The sequence below is a fragment of the Neoarius graeffei genome, chromosome 22 (genome assembly GCF_027579695.1).
Source record: "Neoarius graeffei isolate fNeoGra1 chromosome 22, fNeoGra1.pri, whole genome shotgun sequence".
In the NCBI taxonomy this organism is placed as follows: Eukaryota; Metazoa; Chordata; class Actinopteri; order Siluriformes; family Ariidae; genus Neoarius; species Neoarius graeffei.
Window position 1 is genome coordinate 42,522,898 of NC_083590.1, and position 20,364 is coordinate 42,543,261.

Genomic DNA, 20,364 nt, shown 5'->3' on the forward strand with positions numbered 1-20,364 from the left:
GAGAGCACTCTTGTTTAAAATAACCAAGGCACTTCAACAAAAAGCTTTTATTTTGTGTGAAACACAGTGATCAAAATTAGAGAACAGTAACCATTGTAGCAGAAGAGAAGATTAAAACTAAAATTTTTTGAGTGCTACAGGATTCAAAACTTCATAGGAAGTGCCCTTGCTTTGAATGACTTCAGCACTTATGCGCCCACAGGACATCACTAGTTTCTCACGCTGCTCTGGCTTGATCTTGGTCCATTCTTCTTGCAGTCTCTTCCACAGTTTGGTAACTATAGTGGGTTTCTTAGCCATTACTTTGTCACCAAGAATTTTCCAGGGATTCTCTATAGGGTTTAGTTCTGGACTCTGGGCTGGCCATTTCATTGTTTCAATGTTCTTAGTTTCAAGGAACTACTTTACCCGTTTTGCAGTGTGACAGGAGGCATTGTCTTGCATGAAAATTGCGGGCTGATTGGGAGACGCTTGCAGTGAAGGAATTGCATGTTGCCGAAGGAGGTTCTGATGGACATTTGTGTTCACCTTGCCATGTAGCTGTACAACAGGCCCAACTCCTGCTGCAGAAAACATCCCCCAAACCATGACGCTTCCTTCTCCAAATTTAACTGACTTCTTTACACACTTTGGGTTCAGTCTTCCCCCAGTTTGATGCTGAACATAATGTTTCCCATCAGACCCAAATAAAGTGAATTCGCTTTCATCACCGAAGTGAACTTTGGAGCAGTTCTCCCCTGTCCACACAATATACTCCTCAGCAAAGGATAGTCTAGCCTTTTTATTCTTCCTACTTATGAGAGGTTTGGTCACTGCAGAGTGGGCTTTCAGTCCGAATTGTCTTAAATGGCGAGACACTGTATGCCGAAACAGATCTTTGCCCTGTTCAGCACTGAACTGGCAAGCAGTTCCAGCTGCAGTGTTGAACCCCATTGACAGTCTCTGCATGATCCTGTCCTCTCGTGCATTTGTCGTATGTGGATGACCAGCCTTTTTGGGGGACTTGAATGAATTGGTGTCATTGTAAAGCTTCAATATTCCAAAAATCACAGACATGGAATGCCCAACTTCTCTTTCAATAGCTGAGAGGGTCATACCTTTGGCCTTCATCTGGACAACCTGCTGTTGCAGGGTTTCAGTCACCTTAGAGTGGCTTGCCATCTTGCAAAGTAACTAGGAGGGCTGCCAGATAAATAGGGATTGTCAAATAATTAAGGAAATTGTCACCAGATTAACACCAGTAACTGGGAGGTATCTGAAAGTGTTCTCTAATTTTGATCAGATTTGTTCTTCAAATTTCTCACTTAAGGTTCTCACTTATTGTATTCCAGAATATATTTAAATATGCTCAAAAACCTGCCCTTCTATTCCTGTTAGGATGACTTCAAATTATGTATAAGCAGTGGTACTTTAAAATTTAGTGCTCTAATAGGTTGCGCTCGAATTTTGATCTACATTGTATGTCCTTGCTGCCTCTGCTGCATCAGCTTCGTTTTAAAATGTGGACATCCACTCTGGAGATTACGGATCTCTCACGCCAGCGCCGATCTGGATCTGGGACAGGAATTCCTTCTCACCCGTATTCACTTCCTGATTTTCACTGCTGTGTATAAATAAGCCGTTCTCAGACTTTGCCAGAACGTCTCGTTTGCTTCTTTAGCCGTTTCTGTGCCTCTCTTGCTGTTCATGGTTATTCTCTCTAGTGACTTTTTCATGGTTTTTGCACGAGCGTTCTTCTGGTTCATGGTGGGGTTTTTTTTTTGCACTAAGGGTTATTTCTGATTCATGGTTTCTTGCAGTAAGGATCTTTTCTTGTTTATGGTTTTTTGCACCAGCATTTTTGTCTTTGCCTGTCTCATGTTTTTGTCAAGTTGTTTGTCTCATTTTGTCTGGACTATTTTTGCCATTTTGTTTTTTGTCCTGTTTGTTTACCTTTTTGCCACGCCCTTTCTTCCCTGAATTAAATCATATTATTTATTGGATTACTGTTTGTGTTCTGCTTGTGGATCCTAACTTCACCATACCGCCACCCACCCTAACAATGACAGCAGGCAGCTTGGACCTCCTGAAGTCCACTATTATCACCTTTGTCTTCCTGATATTGAACTGAAGTTGAATCCAAAGTGTGAGTTGGATAGTTTCATACGAAGGGGAACACCAGTCCCCTCTCCCCCTCCCCACACACACGCACACAAAATAACTGGACCGTTTCAAGCACACAGCTTCAGTATCTTGACCTCTGTGCCATCTGGTCCTGCAGTGCTGCTATGTCTGTATGTACCCAGGCCAGTAGTACATGATGGATCAGGGAGGGGAAAATGAGGGGTGGGTCTTCACTCCCACTGGGCAATGACGGAGGCTCTGATGTTTGAAAGGTGTGAGTGGGAGAGGGACCGGGAGGAACGGAGAGCAGTGTCCTAACTGGTGTGCAGTGATGTGAACCAGGAGAGGGCAGTAAAACCTGGTTTAACTCATTACCCATTCATGAATGAATTCTTTTGTTCCCATCTGTGCTCAGCCTTTATCCTTGGCCTCTTTGGATGTTTTCCTGAGCAGTCTTTGCACAGTCTTTATTTTCTTATTGTTATTTGATCTGAGACTTCTCTTGTTAAGGAATTGAGACATAAAATTTCTTCTGCTGGTTTTATGACGGGTTTGAGTATATTCTTCCAGATATATTACATGTAAACATTGCACTTTATTGTTTAAAGTTCTAATTTTGTATATATTTTCCTTATTGCATCCAGTACTTGACCCCTTCTACAGGCTGGAGATGTGCACCTGATTCACTTTATCTGAATAATGATGTGTTGTATGTGTATGAAGTGTGAGGCTTTATAACAGCTGTCCAGTTTAATTCTGTAGGATCACGCACTTTTGCTTTCAAACACACCATGTATTTGATGAAAACCACAGCAACTCAATAAAACAAAAAGGAAAAAAACTCCAAACCATCCATCAGTCAGTGATTGTTAGAAGTGTGGATTTAAACACTGGTTAAAATGAAGTGCTTCAGTAACACATGGCCCACTTGATACTGTGAGGGAAAAACACTTCAGAAATCATTTTGGTGAGAATCAATTTGAGTTATAATTGATAAAAGGTTTCCTTTTTCCCAGTGTCTCACAAAACAAAGTTACACCCCTATTGCCTTCTATTTATTATTTCTACTGTGAAATGCAGAACTGTTCTTTGTTTTTGCTTCTGAGATTTTATCTCTCATTTTCTGTAAATTATGGTGTGGGTCATGTGACACTGCCCCACAAGTGGACATGTTCATGTTACATCCAAGTATGAACACTTCATCCTGGGCTCACAGAAGTATAAATCAACCCTGAGAGGTTCTACAGAGAGGAGTGGAAGAATTGTGCCAATGCTCATGGCATTTTAGAATTTGGCAGTTACATAAGAAAACTTGCAAACATCGAAGGGATCAGAATACTTTCTGAATTCATGAAATTGAAGTGAATTACTAGGGCTCAAACAATATAAAATAGTGTAGTGATAATGAAATTGCAGAACTAGATGATGAAATATTAGACCATGCGGATCATTGGTACATAAAAGCAGATGTCTTCTGTCGATGTAGAAGGACCTCTACATTAACTTCCTGGCCTAAGCCCTAGTCTGTCACAGGCCTCCAATCTACCTCTCTTATCAACATTGCCTAAGACATTCATCATCTCTCTAAATGACTACAGCCCATAGCTCTTACCTTGAAAGTTAGAATGTGTTTTGAGAAGCTCCTTATCTCTGGTATCTAGGCTGTGAGCAATCTCCTTTCAGTTTACCTGTCGCCCCAACAAATCACCCGACGAGGCAATCTGTTTAGTCGTACACCTGGCCCTGATGCATAAAGTATGCCAGTTTCAGGTTTTCAGGTCCACACAATGCTTTTCTTAATTAAAGCAACAAATGGGGCACTAGTGTCTTGAGATGCTGTGTTTTTATAGTTAAGGCTCAGTGGTAAACAAAGTGATGCTGCTGATGGTGGAATGATGCAGCCTAAAAGGTTGGACATGTTCTATCCATTAATTCTTTTCAGGCATCCTCACTTGTATGGCTATACAGATGCATGAGGCCTTTTTGTTTCCAGGAGTTAAAATATATATTGTGTCGGACCACCTCGCTTTCAGAAGAACCTCAGTTCTTTATGGCATGGATTCCACAAGATGTTGGAAACATTCCTTTGAGATTCTGCTCCAAGTTGACATGATTGCATCATGCAGATTTTTTAGATGTTTATGCTGTAACTCTCCCGTTCTACCACGTCCCAAAGGTGTTCTTTTGGATTCAGATCTGGTGATTGGGTAGACCACTGAAGAACAATGAACTCATTAAAACCAATTTTAGACGGCTTTGTGACATGGTATATTATCATGCTGGAAGTAGCGATTTGAAGATGGTAAACTGTGGTAATGAAGTATATGGGGTGAGGGGATCAATGTGTGCCAAGAAAACATTCCTCACACCATTACACCACATCCGCCAGCCTCAACTGTTCGCACAAGACAGGTTGCGTCCATGGATTCATGCTGTTGATGCCAAATACTAAGCCTACCATCTGCATGGCACAGGAGAAATCAAGATTGATCAGGCCAGGTGATCTTTTTCCAATCTTTAAACTGTTCAGTTTGGGTGACTCTGTGCTCCCTGCAACTTCAGATACTTGTTCTTGGCTGACACGAGTGCAACCTGATGTGGCCCATCAACCTCAAGCACTGTCTCATAATTATCTTAGACTTTTTGAGATACTCCATGTTGTCTTTAATAAGCAGTACCATACTGGTTACTGTGCTTTTTAATGCAAAGTTATTTATCATATGTACAGTGGTGCTTGAAAGTTTGTGAACCCTTTAGAATTTTCTATATTTCTATAAATATGACCTAAAACATCAGATTTTCACACAAGCCCTAAAAGTAGATAAAGATAACCCAGTTAAACAAATGAGACAAAATATTATACTTGGTCATTTATTTATTAAGGAAAACGATCCAATATCACATATCTGTGAGTGGCAAAAGTATGTGAACCTCTAGGATTAGCAGTTAATTTGAAGGTGAAATTCTAGTCAGGTGTTTTCAATCAGTGGGATGACAATCAGGTGTGAGTGGGCACCCTGTTTTATTTAAAGAACAGGGATCTACCAAAGTCTCATCACATGTTTGTGGAAGTGTATCATGGCATGAACAAAGGAGATTTCTGAGGACCTCAGAAAAAGCTTTGATGATGCTCATCAGGCTGGAAAAGGTTACAAAACCATCTGTAAAGAGTTTGAACTCCACCAATCCACAGTCAGACAGATTGTGTACAAATGGAGGAAATTCAAGACCATTGTTACCCTCCCCAGGAGTGGTCGACCAACAAAGATCACTTCAAGAGCAAGTCATGTAATAGTCAGCGAGGTCACAAAGGACCCCAGGGTAACTTCTAAGCAACTGAAGGCCTCTCTCACATTAGCTAATGTTCATGAGTCCACCATCAGGAGAACACTGAACAACAATGGTGTGCATGGCAGGGATGCAAGGAGAAAGCCACTGCTCTCCAAAAAGAACATTCCTGCTCATCTGCAGTTTGCTAAAGATCACCTGGACAAGCCAGAAGACTATTGGAAAAATGTGTTGTGGACGGATGAGACCAAAATAGAACTTTTTGGTTTAAATGAGAAGCGTTATGTTTGGAGAAAGGAAAACATTGCATTCCAGCATAAGAACATTATCCCATCTGTGAAACATGGTGGTGGTATTATCAAGATGTGGGCCTGTTTTGCTGCATCTGGGCCAGGACGGCTTGCCATCGTTGACGAAACAATGAATTCTGAATTATACCAGCGAATTCTAAAGGAAAATGTCATGACATCTGTCAGTGAACTGAATCTCAAGAGAAGGTGGGTCATGCAGCAAGTCAACGACCCTAAGCACACAAGCCATTCTACCAAAGAATGGTTAAAGAAGAATTATGTTTTGGAATGGCCAAGTCCTGACCTTAATCCAATCGAAATGTTGTGGAAGGACCTGAAGCGAGCAGTTCATGTGAGGAAACCCACCCACATCCCAGAGTTGAAGCTGTTCTGTACGGAGGAATGGGCTAAAATTCCTCCAAGCCGGTGTGCAGGACTGATCAACAGTTACCGGAAATGTTTAGTTGCAGTTATTACTGCACAAGGGGGTCACACCAGATACTGAAAGCAAAGGTTCACATACTTTTGCCACTCACAGATATGTAATATTGGATCATTTTCCTCAATAAATAAATGACCAAGTATAATATTTTGTTTCATTTGTTTAACTGGGTTCTTTTTATCTACTCTTAGGACTTGTGTGAAAATCTGATGTTGTTTTAGGTCATGTTTATGCAGAAATATAGAAAATTCTAAAGGGTTCACAAACTTTCAAGCACCACTGTACCAGGACTGTGAAAGGAGTCGATTAAAAAAAAAAATGTCACTTGATGGATTTTTAGTTTGATAGTGGGCAGGAATATCGAGTTTGATGCATGCGGGACAAAGAACGATTAAGTTGTTTAACAAGGGACCATACTGGATGTGATGCTGTACTACATGTTTACCACATTCGTTCTTCAGCAAGTGACTGAACTTGTCCGTAAATTGAGAAATGGATCCAACTATGTACATTAGAAGATAACTGTGGGAGTAAGATTTAAAAATCAGTTGTGTGCGCACTTCTCTATGCAGTGTGACTCTAGTCACATGCACATACCAACAGTGATTTAGGCTGGCTCATTGGGGATAGATTAGGGATAAAATTGGCTCATGTCATTGAGATTCTGTAAAGCTGGCAATGTCTATTGTTACAAGTGCCATAAAAAATAAACTTGACTTGTTTCATTGTAATAGCACCACTAACTGACAACAGGAAGTGAGCTTTATAATTTTTTTTTAAACTTGCTTCTAATGAGTTCATAATCATACCTCATTTGATCAGCATGATTTCAAGATCTCTGGTGTAAAAATTTGAAGGAACAGATATCACAGTGTTAATGGACAGTTTCAAGAGAAGTAAAGATTCATTGATATTTTATTTCATGGCTAAATTGTAATGATAATGTAAATGAAAAATCTGTTTGACAGTAACATTTAGAGTAAAATCTCTTCATTATGCCCTGATGAGTAAAAAAAGAGACGAAATGGCTTTGTTCGGGCCAACAGCCTGGTTAGGCATTCACTTTTATATGATCCATGAAGAAAGGATGTACAGCTCTTCTGTTTCTCTTGGCCTCTTACAGAGCAGCTTACTTGTAACAATCACAACACGATAAACGTCTCCAGAGAACAGAAATCTTCAAGCAAAAAACAAACAAAAAACCTTTACTACTCCAATTTTGACAGTTACAAATTACTGTTAGTTCATAGAATTTTGGTTAGAAAACTGTTACTCTTAACCTGATCATCTTATTTCCATTAATACAGTACCCACATCCACGAAAGCTAAATGGAATGTACCATTACAATATCAGACAAGGATATTCTATCCAAGTAAAACCACTGATACAAGGGTAACTCTCAACTGCAACAGCAATATAAGTATGTATCAGGGCCAAACATGAATATAAATGTTGAGCAAATTACTAAATTAAAAGAAAAGGCAAACCTACAGTTAGGTCCATAAATATTTGGACAGAGGCAACATTTTTCTAATTTTGGTTCTGTACATTACCACAATGAATTGTGAACAAAATAATTCTGATGCAGTTGAAGTTCAGACTTTCAGCTTTAATTCAGTGGGTTGAACAAAATGATTGCATAAAAATGTGAGGAACTAAAGCATTTTTTTAAACACAATCCCTTCATTTCAGGGGCTCAAAAGTAATTGGACAAATTAAATAATTGTAAATAAAATGTTCATTTCTAATACTTGGTTGAAAACCCTTTGTTGGCAATGGCTGCCTGAAGTCTTGAACTCCTGGACATCACCAGACACTGTGTTTCCTCCTTTTTAATGCTCTGCCAGGCCTTTATTGCAGCGGTTTTCAGTTGCTGTTTGTTTGTGTGCCTATCTGTCTGAAGTTTAGTCTTTAACAAGTGAAATGCATGCTCAATTGGGTTGAGATCAGGTGACTGACTTGGCCATTCAAGAATATTCCACTTCTTTGCTTTAATAAACTCCTGGGTTGCTTTGGCTTTATGTTTTGGGTCATTGTCCATTTGTATTATGAAATGCCAACCAATCAGTTTGGCTGGATTTGAGCACACAGTATGTCTCTGAATACCTCAGAATTCATCCGGCTGCTTCTGTCCTGTGTCACACCATCAATAAACACTAGTGACCCAGTGCCACTGGCAGCCATGCATGCCCAGGCCATCACACTGCCTCCGCCGTGTTTTACAGATGCTGTGGTATGCTTGGATCATGAGCTGTACCACGCCTTCGCCATACTTTTTTCTTGCCATCATTCTGGTAGAGGTTGATCTTGGTTTCATCTGTCCAAAGAATCTTCTTCCAGAACTGTGCTGGCTTTTTTTTAGATGTTTTTTAGCAAAGTCCAATCTAGCCTTTTTATTCTTGAGGCTTATGAGTGGCTTGCACCGTGCAGTGAACCCTCTGTATTTACTTTCATGCAGTCTTCTCTTTATGGTATATTTGGATATTGATACGCCTACCTCCTGGAGAGTGTTGTTCACTTGGTTGGCTGTTGTGAAGGGGTTTCTCTTCACCATGGAAATTATTCTGCGATCATCCACTACTGTTGTCTTCTGTGAGTATCCAGGTCTTTTTGCATTGATGAGTTCACCAGTGCTTTCTTTCTTTCTCAGGATGTACCAAACTGTAGATTTTGCCACTCCTAATATTGTAGCAATTTCTCGGATGGGTTTATTCTGTTTTTGCAGCTGAAGGATGGCTTGTTTCACCTGCATGGAGAGCTCCTTTGACCGCATGTTTTCTCCACAGCAAAATCTTCCAAATGCAAGCACCACACCTCAAATCAATTCCAGGCCTTTTATCTGCTTAATTGAGAATGACATAATAAAGGAATTTCCCACACCTGCCCATGAAATAGCCTTTGAGTCAATTGTCCAATTACTTTTGGTCCCTTTAAAAACAGGGTGGCACATGTTAAGGAGCTGAAACTCCTAATCCTTTCATCCAAGTTTAATGTGGATACCCTCAAATGAAAGCTGAAAGTCTGGACTTTGTCCATGTCCATTATATAACTATAACTTGAATATGTTTCAGTAAACAGGTAAAAAAAAAAATTGTGTCGGTGTCCAAATATATATGGACCTAACTGTACCTATCCTGAACACCATCAGTCTCTTAAAATGGCTCCTACATTACTTTAGCACATTCTGACTAAACACAAAGTATAAGGTATGCTTACTTATCAAGGGAATTTTTTTTACAGTTAGGAGAAATATCCTTCAGCGTTACAGTATCATGAAACTGTCTGAGAATATTATGACTATCATTTACTAAAATTAAAATTGAGTTCCACTGACTAAATCTTAACTAAAACTAAAATGTGACAAATGTAACTACAGTTTTTAGTAAGCGACTGAGACTAAATTTATAATTCTTGTCAAAATTAACACTAACCTCAACGATGTTGTGATGATGAGGCAGTGAATTAACATGATGGTGCTCAAACTGTGTGGTATTATTCTAGTGTACTTCGCACTGAAACCTGCTGCTCAAGCAGAATATTTCAGCAGATGTTTTCAGTAATGAAATTATTGACTTCATCCAACAGTAATCATTAACAGATTCATATACTTTCTAGAGCTGTTGTGTAATTCTACTGTATGCCATGTGATATACCTCAGAGTTTATATGTTCAGTGAAATGAATGTAACATCACATGCTCATATTTGCTCATGAAACAGATGTTGCTGCACCATGGTGCTTCGGCCCATTACTCACTCCTTGCAGCTATTATTATTAGTGGTTCAAGCATGAAGTAATTGAAGTAGGGTTACATGAAGTAACCCTATTGTAAATGACCCGACTGAGTTTTTTTTTTTTTTCTTTTGAAAAAAAAATCTGTTTTCCCCTTGTTCTTCCAAACAGAAAAACAGCCTCAAGCCATTTTACTGCCACCCATGCTAATTTGCAGAATATGCAAACCTGCCTTTGCAGACTTGTCCTAGGATTTTAAGGTGATTATGCAAAGCTTGGGGCATAACCATTGAAAAGGGGTGAAGTTAAATTGAAATGTTGAAATGCTGTTTCTCAGGAAATGAAAGTCCGATCGAACTGAAATTTGGTGTATTGTATCTATGTGCTAAACTGTTACTGGGTTTTTAAACACGACTGAATTACTTTTAAAACGTCTGCCTTTAGCCAATCAGCTTTCAGCAGGCGTTTCATACAACTAGCATTGAGCTTTTGTCACAAAACCTGACCATGCATGAACATGCTTATCAAGAGTGCTTGGACCCTGTAGATCACTACTTGTGACTTATTTTTTATGATTATTATTATTATTATTACTACTACTACTTGTAGGAAACTGTTTCCTCGGCTTGTGGGAAGTGCACACTGTCAGTCATTCATAAATACCTACACAGGCACACACATTTCTTGAACTAAGCTTCATCACAGCACTATTAATCTGCTACATTTTGTTTATTTATTTAATGCTCAGTACTTGAAACAAATCTTGGAATAACTAGTTGCAGGCTGCTGTTTGAGATTCACCTGCTTCACTGTTCTCTGTTCATCTTGTTTACACCCATTTGTCTCATGTTCTCTTTTTATCCCTAAAAGGAGACATGCTTTTCTTCTTTCACTTGCATGAATGATATTGTATCATCTGCTGCATATTGTTTTTCCTATTTTATTACAACCCCGATTCCAAAAAAGTTGGGACAAAGTACAAATTGTAAATAAAAACGGAATGCAATGATGTGGAAGTTTCAAAATTCCATATTTTATTCAGAATAGAACATAGATGACATATCAAATGTTTAAACTGAGAAAATGTATCATTTAAAGAGAAAAATTAGGTGATTTTAAATTTCATGACAACACATCTCAAAAAAGTTGGGACAAGGCCATGTTTACCATTGTGAGACATCCCGTTTTCTCTTTACAACAGTCTGTAAACGTCTGGGGACTGAGGAGACAAGTTGCTCAAGTTTAGGGATAGGAATGTTAACCCATTCTTGTCTAATGTAGGATTCTAGTTGCTCAACTGTCTTAGGTCTTTTTTGTCATATCTTCCGTTTTATGATGTGCCAAATGTTTTCTATGGGTGAAAGATCTGGACTGCAGGCTGGCCAGTTCAGTACCCGGACCCTTCTTCTACGCAGCCATGATGCTGTAATTGATGCAGTATGTGGTTTGGCATTGTCATGTTGGAAAATGCAAGGTCTTCCCTGAAAGAGACGTCGTCTGGATGGGAGCATATGTTGCTCTAGAACCTGGATATACCTTTCAGCATTGATGGTGTCTTTCCAGATGTGTAAGTTGCCCATGCCACACGCACTAATGCAACCCCATACCATCAGAGATGCAGGCTTCTGAACTGAGCGCTGATAACAACTTGGGTCGTCCTTCTCCTCTTTAGTCCGAATGACACGGCATCCCTGATTTCCATAAAGAACTTCAAATTTTGATTCGTCTGACCACAGAACAGTTTTCCACTTTGCCACAGTCCATTTTAAATGAGCCTTGGCCCAGAGAAGATGTCTGCGCTTCTGGATCATGTTTAGATCTGGCTTCTTCTTTGAACTATAGAGTTTTAGCTGACAACGGCGGATGGCACCTTGAATTGTGTTCACAGATAATGTTCTCTGGAAATATTCCTGAGCCCATTTTGTGATTTCCAATACAGAAGCATGCCTGTATGTGATGCAGTGCTGTCTAAGGGCCCGAAGATCACGGGCACCCAGTATGGTTTTCCAGCCTTGACCCTTACGCACAGAGATTCTTCCAGATTCTCTGAATCTTTTGATGATATTATGCACTGTAGATGATGATATATTCAAACTCTTTGCAATTTTACACTGTTGAACTCCTTTCTGATATTGCTCCACTATTTGTCAGCGCAGAATTAGGGGGATTGGTGATCCTCTTCCCATCTTTACTTCTGAGAGCCGCTGCCACTCCAAGATGCTCTTTTTATACCCAGTCATGTTAATGACCTATTGCCAATTGACCTAATGAGTTGCAATTTGGTCCTCCAGCTGTTCCTTTTTTGTACCTTTAACTTTTCCAGCCTCTTATTGCCCCTGTCCCAACTTTTTTGAGATGTGTTGCTGTCATGAAATTTCAAATGAGCCAGTATTTGGCATGAAATTTCAAAATGTCTCACTTTCAACATTTGATATGTTGTCTATGTTCTATTTTGAATACAATATCAGTTTTTGAGATTTGTAAATTATTGCATTCCGTTTTTATTTACAATTTATACTTTGTCCCAACTTTTTTGGAATTGGGGTTGTACTCGCACTATCACTTCTTGATGCCTGTGCTTCCTGCTCACTGTGTTGTTTCATTCTACGTCAATACATAGATTCTGATTGTTTAACACTAACCTGCTTGCTTTTCTCCTGAACATCAGTAGTCATTGGAGATTTCTCATTGTCATTTGGATTCCTTTGCTTTCCTCCAAGCGGTTTAGTGTCTGCACCCCCTGGCTCAAATGTGCAGATTCTGTAAGACTGCAGTTTGTCATTTAAAGCTGTTTTTGCCCATTGTGTTGTGTAATGCTACAAGCCCAGACAAATGCTTCTCAACAAGAGCCTGCAGCTTGTTACTCCTTGAATGGGCCCCACTGTCTCTGCTGGTGCACACAGTCATAACGTATACATGAGGAAGATGTTAAGTGTAATAATCTGTGTATTGACATTGTAATAACACATTGTGATTGAATACACAGGGAGAGTGCGCACAATGCAGAGGTTGGGGCCATATTTGACAGGTAATAAAGCCACACCACACAACACACACATTCCAAGCCAGCAAAAACAAACAAACAACACGTGTGTGTTTGGGGTATTTTTTTAAATGATGTTTTATAGGTGGGTAAAGAACAATGTGTGTGTCTGTGTCTCTGAATGTGCCCATATTGTTAATGGTTCAAACCATGTACACTTTTTTTTTTTTTTTTTGTTAAAAATGTTACTGCTCTGAGTCAGTATTTTTGTATTCAGACATCTAATATAAAAGTGCTGTCACTTCTTTTGCATGGCCCTTTTTCCCCCCAATCAGTCATCCTACACTTTTTTTGTGTGTGTGTGTGTGTGTGTGTGTGTGTGTGTGTGTGTGTGTGTGTGTGTGTGTGTGTGTTTCTCATTTCCTGGTGTTGATACAGGGTGCTGACTGAACTAGTGAGTAAGATGAGGGATATGCAGATGGATAAGACTGAGCTGGGGTGTCTAAGAGCCATCATCCTTTTCAACCCAGGTACTTGGGTTTATGATTTTTTTAGCTTTTTATTTTTGTTTTGGATTTCGCTTGAAAATGTAAATTCTGAAATGCTTAAACACAATTTTCTGATTTGACATGGCAATGCACTATAATTATTCTTGTGTATGTTTCACAGACGCAAAAGGACTTTCAAACCCAAGTGAAGTGGAGTTACTGAGAGAGAAAGTGTATGCTGCCCTAGAAGCTTATTGTAAACAGAGATATCCTGAGCAGCAGGGCAGGTACATAATGAAGATAATGCACTAACTCTGTTTATCGTATTTGGTTGTCAGTTTGGTAAACTGAATTGACTTATTTTGTGGAGCATGGTAGTATTCCGACCCCTTGGTTTTGAAAGGCATGCGCGTGTGTGTGTGTGTGTGTATGTATATATATATATATATATATATATATATATATATATATATATATATATATGGCAGAAAAGATTCTCTTGAGACAAGCGCTTTTTGGGCTGAACGCGAATCATTAGTTCTGGCAAAAACTAAGTACTACTAATCAGATGACTAATATCACCTCTAGAGAGAAACATGGTGGTGGCAGCATCATTCTATGCTGGTAGTTTTCAGTGGCAGGGATGAGGATAATATTGCTTTTTGTAGCACAAAAATACTTGCGAGCTGTAAAGAACTTAATTTAGCCATGACTGAAAAATTAGCAAATGATATATCAGTGAAAGGGGGGGATGGAAGCAGATGTAACTGCAGAAGAGTGTGTTTATAATAAAGATAATAACCAAGGTATACAGTCCAAATCGGCAGACAGAATCATCAATGGTAGACAGGCAGAATGGTTGAGCGAGACACTAACAGAAATCCAAAAAACACAGAACGAGAGTCAAGAACCAGGAAGACAATCTAATAACATGGCAAAGTAAAGAACTCTCCCACAGTGCAAAGTATTGTGTTGACTGTAAAGTCAGCACAATACTTTGCACTGTGGGAGAGTTCTCAGTGTCCTTTTATGTGTGCGCTGATTGCGCTTTAATCTGGGACAGGTGCAAGTACTTTGTCTTGGAGGCACGCACCGCTCCGAGCTCATGTGAGTGGAAGAAACCCCTCTTGGATGAGCCCTGGGGATGAGGACCTGGCACTGGATGCCGTGCCATCGGCTGTCTGTTCTGGTTCTGGGTGGATGTGGCACCTGATTCTCGACTTAGGTGGGGGCTTGGGCTCGGGTTGGGTCTTGAACATGGGCAAGGATACAGACAGAGGCTTGGGTTCCAGTCGAGACATGGGCTTGGGTTCTGGACAGGATTTTGACTTTGGCTCTGGGCTGGACATAGGCTTGGGCTCTAGACAGGACTTGGGCTCTGGGCAGGGCATGGACAAGGGCTCAGATTCTGGACAGGACCCGGGCTTGGGCTCGAGCTCCGGACTGGCCATGGGCTTGTGTATAGAGATGGTACATGCCCATGTTCGAGCCTCTGACATTAGAGTGAGTATGATTTCAAATATGGGCATGGACGCAGGTGTCTGCATGGACTCATAGACGGGCATCAGCTTTGTTTGAGCAATAGTCTCATTCTTGCTGAAGCCCGGTGGTGGGGTGATGACGTCCTCAATGCCCGGCAGCAGCGCAAAGAGCTTGTCTAAGCTGGGGCCAGGCGGCAGGACGATGACGTCTTCGGAGCCTGGTGGTGGAGCAAAGAGTTCGTCCATGTGGAAGCCAGGGAGAGGAGCAACGACGTCCTCGAAGCCAGGTGGTGTAGTGAACAGAGATGCCTACTAGTACGGATTGGCCGTATTTTGTACGGAAAAGTTACGTAAATACGATGTTACGGCAAACAGTGTTATTCTGTACGGAATTATTATAAAGTCTTAAAAAATTCCAGTGAGTTGTTTTTAAATGTCCAAGCGACTTTTTCAATCCATGCGCGATTCACGGCTATTTATTTTTACGACAACCACACATGCTGTGTGTGACATGCGCAGATTCCGCACATTTGTTCGCGCTATTTTCGATACGGTAGAATGGCCGTGCATTACACCCAGTCAAAAGGGCAATGGATACGTGCACTGCAAACTGTGTAGAACTGACATTAACATCACTCATGGTGGTTGCGATGACTGCACGCGGCATATCAACTACAAAAAGAAGCATATGGAGTATGCTGAAATGGCGAGTCAGGCGGAAAGTAAATCTGGGGGTATCCAGCAGTTTTTTACGAAATCTGTGGATGAAAAGACACGGAATGTGACACGTGCTGAAGCGGTGATGGTTGACCTATGCTTGGAGTTGATTTTGCTGATTAGTGCCATGAAATGTGAGTTAAACTTGTTCAGTTTCTTTTTACATGTATGATTTTTATTCACTGAAATATCAAACACTGGCTGTACTTCTTTAATTCAAAGTCTTTTCAGTGTTGCAAGTGCAAATGTACATGTAGTATGATCAAAAACAGAATTTTATGATTAGTGCTGTTGGGATTGTGGCAAAAAATTGATCATTCCACTGTTTTAAATACAATTATAAATGTCATTTTATTCAATGTCTCTTCTGAAGCATTATGCTGAAGTATTTATATATTGGGACATTAAGATAACAATGTTGGACTCTCTTTGGCATGAAATAAGAAATTTTTTTTTAATTTTATTAGAATCCGTTAACAGGTAGAACATTTTGCCAGGCAATATAATATAATACTTTTGAGGAGTTGCATTCAATACCAATGATTGGTAGTCAACCGTAATCAAATCAAGTTTATTTGTATAGCGCTTTTAACAATAAACATTGTCGCAAAGCAGCTTTACAGAATTTGAACGACTTAAAACATGAGCTAATTTTATCCCTAATCTATCCCCAATGAGCAAGCCTGTGGCGACGGTGGCAAGGAAAAACTCCCTCAGACGACATGAGGAAGAAACCTCGAGAGGAACCAGACTCAAAAGGGAACCCATCCTCATTTGGGCAACAACAGACAGCCTGACTATAATATTAACAGTTTTAACAGGTATAACCCTCAACTGTCCTCATGGGGCCGTCCTTCACAGGAGCGGTGCGATAAAACTCCGACCAGACACAGGGCACCAGGATGGATCAAGCAGGTCCGAGGGGCAGAAGAGGCCAGCATCTCAATCCCAGGATCAACATGTAACTCAGAGGGACAGATTGGGGGGGAAGAGAGAGAGAAAGAAAACACACGTTTTTAGGTATGCCCTAAAAATGACAAGTATTAAATCTGTGTGGTAGGCTCGCAGAGACGAGAGTCTTTACATCAGGCATAACACACAACAATGGCATGTTAATATGGTAAAAAATATCATGACCTGCTCTGGCTGGATGCTTGATTGGGTGATGGGAGCACACTCCTCAGCAATGATGAGATGCAGATGGGACCCTTAGGGCTGGCCAAGACAATTCAGTTACATTTCACCGGGTCTGGGACATGCGACAGAATGTCTGACGGCCGATTCCCTGCAGGCTACGATAGCCAGTCGAGGTCTCCACCCTCTCCACCAAAAGATTTCCTGTTGACTCCATGTAACTCAGAGGGACAGATTTGGGGTTGGGGGGAGGGAAAGAAAACACAGGTGGTTAGGTATGCCCAGTGTCACCTGAATAAGTAGGAACAGTATACATATTGCACCGAGTACAAGCAGGGACTCCGGCAACTAACTATGACAGCATAACTAAAAGGAGAGAGCCAGAAGGTAACACAGGCATGAGGGAGCCCCGGGACATAAAGCAGCCAGCCACTACACCATCAACAAACTCGAGTGAGCAAGTGAGTGGGGACTGACAGCATCCATACATCCCAGTTTACCAAAACACTCTATGTCTGAGGACCCTCCAGATCTACTCCTTTACCTCATAAACACCATTAACAAAAGGCTTGACTAAACAGATATGTTTTCAGCCTAGACTTAAATGCTGAGACTGTGTCTGATTCCCGAACATTACTTGGAAGGCTGTTCCATAACAGTGGGGCTTTGTAAGAAAAGGCTCTGCCCCCTGATGTAGCCTTCAATATACGAGGTACCAGCAGATAGCCTGCACCTTTTGATCTAAGTAGGTGTGGCGGGTCATAGAGGAGCAGAAGTTCACTCAGGTACTGTGGTGCGAGACCATTTAGTGCTTTAAAGGTCAATAGTAGTATTTTTATAATCAATACGAAATTTGACTGGGAGCCAATGCAGTGTGGATAAGACAGGCGTGATGTGGTCATATTTTCTAGTTCTAGTAAGGACTCTTGCTGCGGCATTTTGAACTAACTGGAGCTTGTTTATGCACTTATTGGAACATCCAGACAGTAAGGCATTACAATAATCCAACCTGGAGGTAACGAAAGCATGGACTAGTTTTTCTGCATCATGCAATGACATTAAATTTCTTATCTTTGCAATATTTCTGAGATGAAAGAAAGCTATCTGGGTGATGTTATCAATGTGAGTTTCGAATGAAAGACTGGGGTCAATAATCACTCCGAAGTCTTTTACTGCTGCACGTGAAGAAACAGAAAGGCCATCCAGAGTTACTGTGTAATCAGAAAACTTACTTCTAGCTGTATGTGGTCCTAGCACAAGTACTTCAGTCTTGTCAGAGTTAAGCAGAAGGAAATTAATAAGCATCCAGTGTCTAATGTCCTTAACACATTCCTCAATTCTATTAAGCTGGTGTCTCTCATCAGGTTTTGCAGAGACATACAACTGTGTGTCATCAGCATAACAGTGGAAACTAATACAATGTTTACGAATAATATCGCCCAGAGGTAACATATATAGAGAAAAAAGCAGTGGACCCAAGACCACAAGTACCTTGTGGAACACCAAACTTTACCTCGGTACGTCTAGAAATATCACCATTTATATCAATATACTGATAACGATCAGTTAGATAAGACCTGAGCCAGGAGAGGGCCATTCCCTTAACTCCCACAACATTTTCTAGTCTATCCAGAAGAATGGAATGATCAGTGGTATCAAATGCTGCACTAAGGTCAAGCAACACAAGTAGCGAGACGCAGCCCTGATCAGACGCCAACAGTAGGTCGTTTACTACTTTAACCAGTGCTGTCTCTGTGCTATGATGAGGTCTAAATCCTGACTGATACATTTCATGGATGTTATTCCTATGTAAATATGAGCATAACTGCTGTGCCACAGCTTTTTCAAGGATCTTGGAGATAAAGGGGAGGTTTGATATTGGCCGATAATTGGACAGCTGACAGGGATCAAGGTCAGGTTTTTTAATCAGGGGTTTGATAACTGCTAGTTTAAAGGATTTGGGTACATAGCCAATCATAAGAGAAGAATTTATTATTTTTAGAAGCGGTTCAATTACTCCAGGCATTATCTGTTTGAATAGATGTGTCGGTAAGGGATCTAGTACACAAGTTGAGGCTTTTGATGTAGAGATTAATGAAAGTAATTCAGTTTCTTTTAGGGGAGTAAAACATTCTAACTGATGATCTGATACAGTTATATTGTTAACTACAAGGTCACTTTCATTGTCTAACCTTAAATTAGTAGTTTGAATTTTTTGTCGGATATTCTCAATTTTGTCATTAAAAAAAATTCATGAAGTCGTTGCTACTACATACTGCAGGTGTGCATGTGTTGATAGTGGACTTATTCCTGTTTAATTCTGCTACAGTATTAAATAGGAATCTAGGATTATTTTTGTTATCTTCTATTAGGGAGGAGAGATATGTTGATCTCGCAGCACTAAGAGCTTTTCTATACTTCAGGAAGCTCTCCTTCCAAGCTAATTTGAACACTACCAATTTTGTTTGACGCCATTTACGTTCCAATTTTCGAGTGGTCTGTTTTAATGTGTGAGTGTCATCATTATACCAGGGTGCTAATTTTTTGTCTCTGACCATTTTCCTTTTTAGAGGAGCTACATTATCTAAAGTATGGCGGAATGTTGACTCTAAGCATTCAGTTGCCTGATCAAGTTCTGCAGGGGCTGACAGTGACCCAATCAAAGTTGACAGCTCTGGGAGATCATTTATAAAGCTCTGTGCAGTAGTTGACGTGAAAGTACGTTTAATACAGTAGCATGGTGAGATGCATATATTATTACTCAGACATATTTTGAATGAGATGAGACAATGATCTGAGAACTTCAGACTGTGGAAGTATGACTATATTGTCTACGTTTAATCTGAATGTTAGTATTAGATCAAGGGTGTGACCACCATTATGGCTCGATCCTATGACATTCTGCTTAATCCCGACTGAATCTAAGATGGACACAAACGCTGTTTTTAAAGGGTCTTCTGGGTTATCGAAGTGAATATTAAAATCTCCGACAACTAAAGCTTTGTCTAAGGAAATAACCAAATCTGAGATAAAATCTGCAAATTCAGAAAGAAACTCAGAATATGGCCCCGGGGGCCTGTAAATAATAAGCAATGGGATTAACTGGGTAGACTTATTTTTCGAGGCTACATACATTATATGAGTATGAAGAACTTCAAATGTATTAAATTTATAACCAGGTTTGTGTGTTACACCTAGATAATCGTTATAAATAACCGCGACGCCTCCTCCTCTGCCAGTTTGACGAGGCTGGTGTATATAACTGTATCCAGGAGGACTCGCTTCATTTAATGCTATATACTGTGTTTAACAGAAACATGGATTAAGCCAAATGAATACATTTGGCTTAATCCATGTTTCTGTTAAACACAGTACATTAAACTCCTGATCAGTAATGAGTTCATTAACCATTAGCGCTTTAGATGTAAGAGATCTAATATTTAATAGCCCCACCTTTAGATCAAAGGTGCTGGCAGCAGCTGTACAGTCAGTATGATCTAATTTTATATTGATTAGGTTACTGGAACAAACTCTCTGAAAATTTCTACCTTTTTGTTGAGCTCGGGGAACAGACACAGTCTCGATGTAGTGGGCCCTGAGTGACGACTCTGTGCAGCTAGCAGACAGTCGGTTTAGCCTGTTCGTCTGCTCCCTGGCCTTGGCTCTGGATTGTCAGAAATTAACTAGGCCTGTTCTGAGACTATGA

General features: G+C 40.3%; 1 protein-coding gene across 3 annotated transcripts in view; it reads left to right on the forward strand.

Moving 5' to 3' along the window:
- rxrba (retinoid x receptor, beta a) overlaps positions 1-20,364 on the forward strand; it is a 139,105-nt gene that overhangs the window by 77,349 nt on the left and 41,392 nt on the right. For all 3 annotated transcript variants that reach the window (XM_060904817.1, XM_060904816.1, XM_060904818.1), the window contains 3 exons: positions 12,842-12,883; positions 13,277-13,368; positions 13,508-13,613. In XM_060904817.1, the coding sequence (XP_060760800.1) occupies positions 12,842-12,883; positions 13,277-13,368; positions 13,508-13,613 (240 nt within the window). The remainder of the gene's footprint in view (positions 1-12,841; positions 12,884-13,276; positions 13,369-13,507; positions 13,614-20,364) is intronic.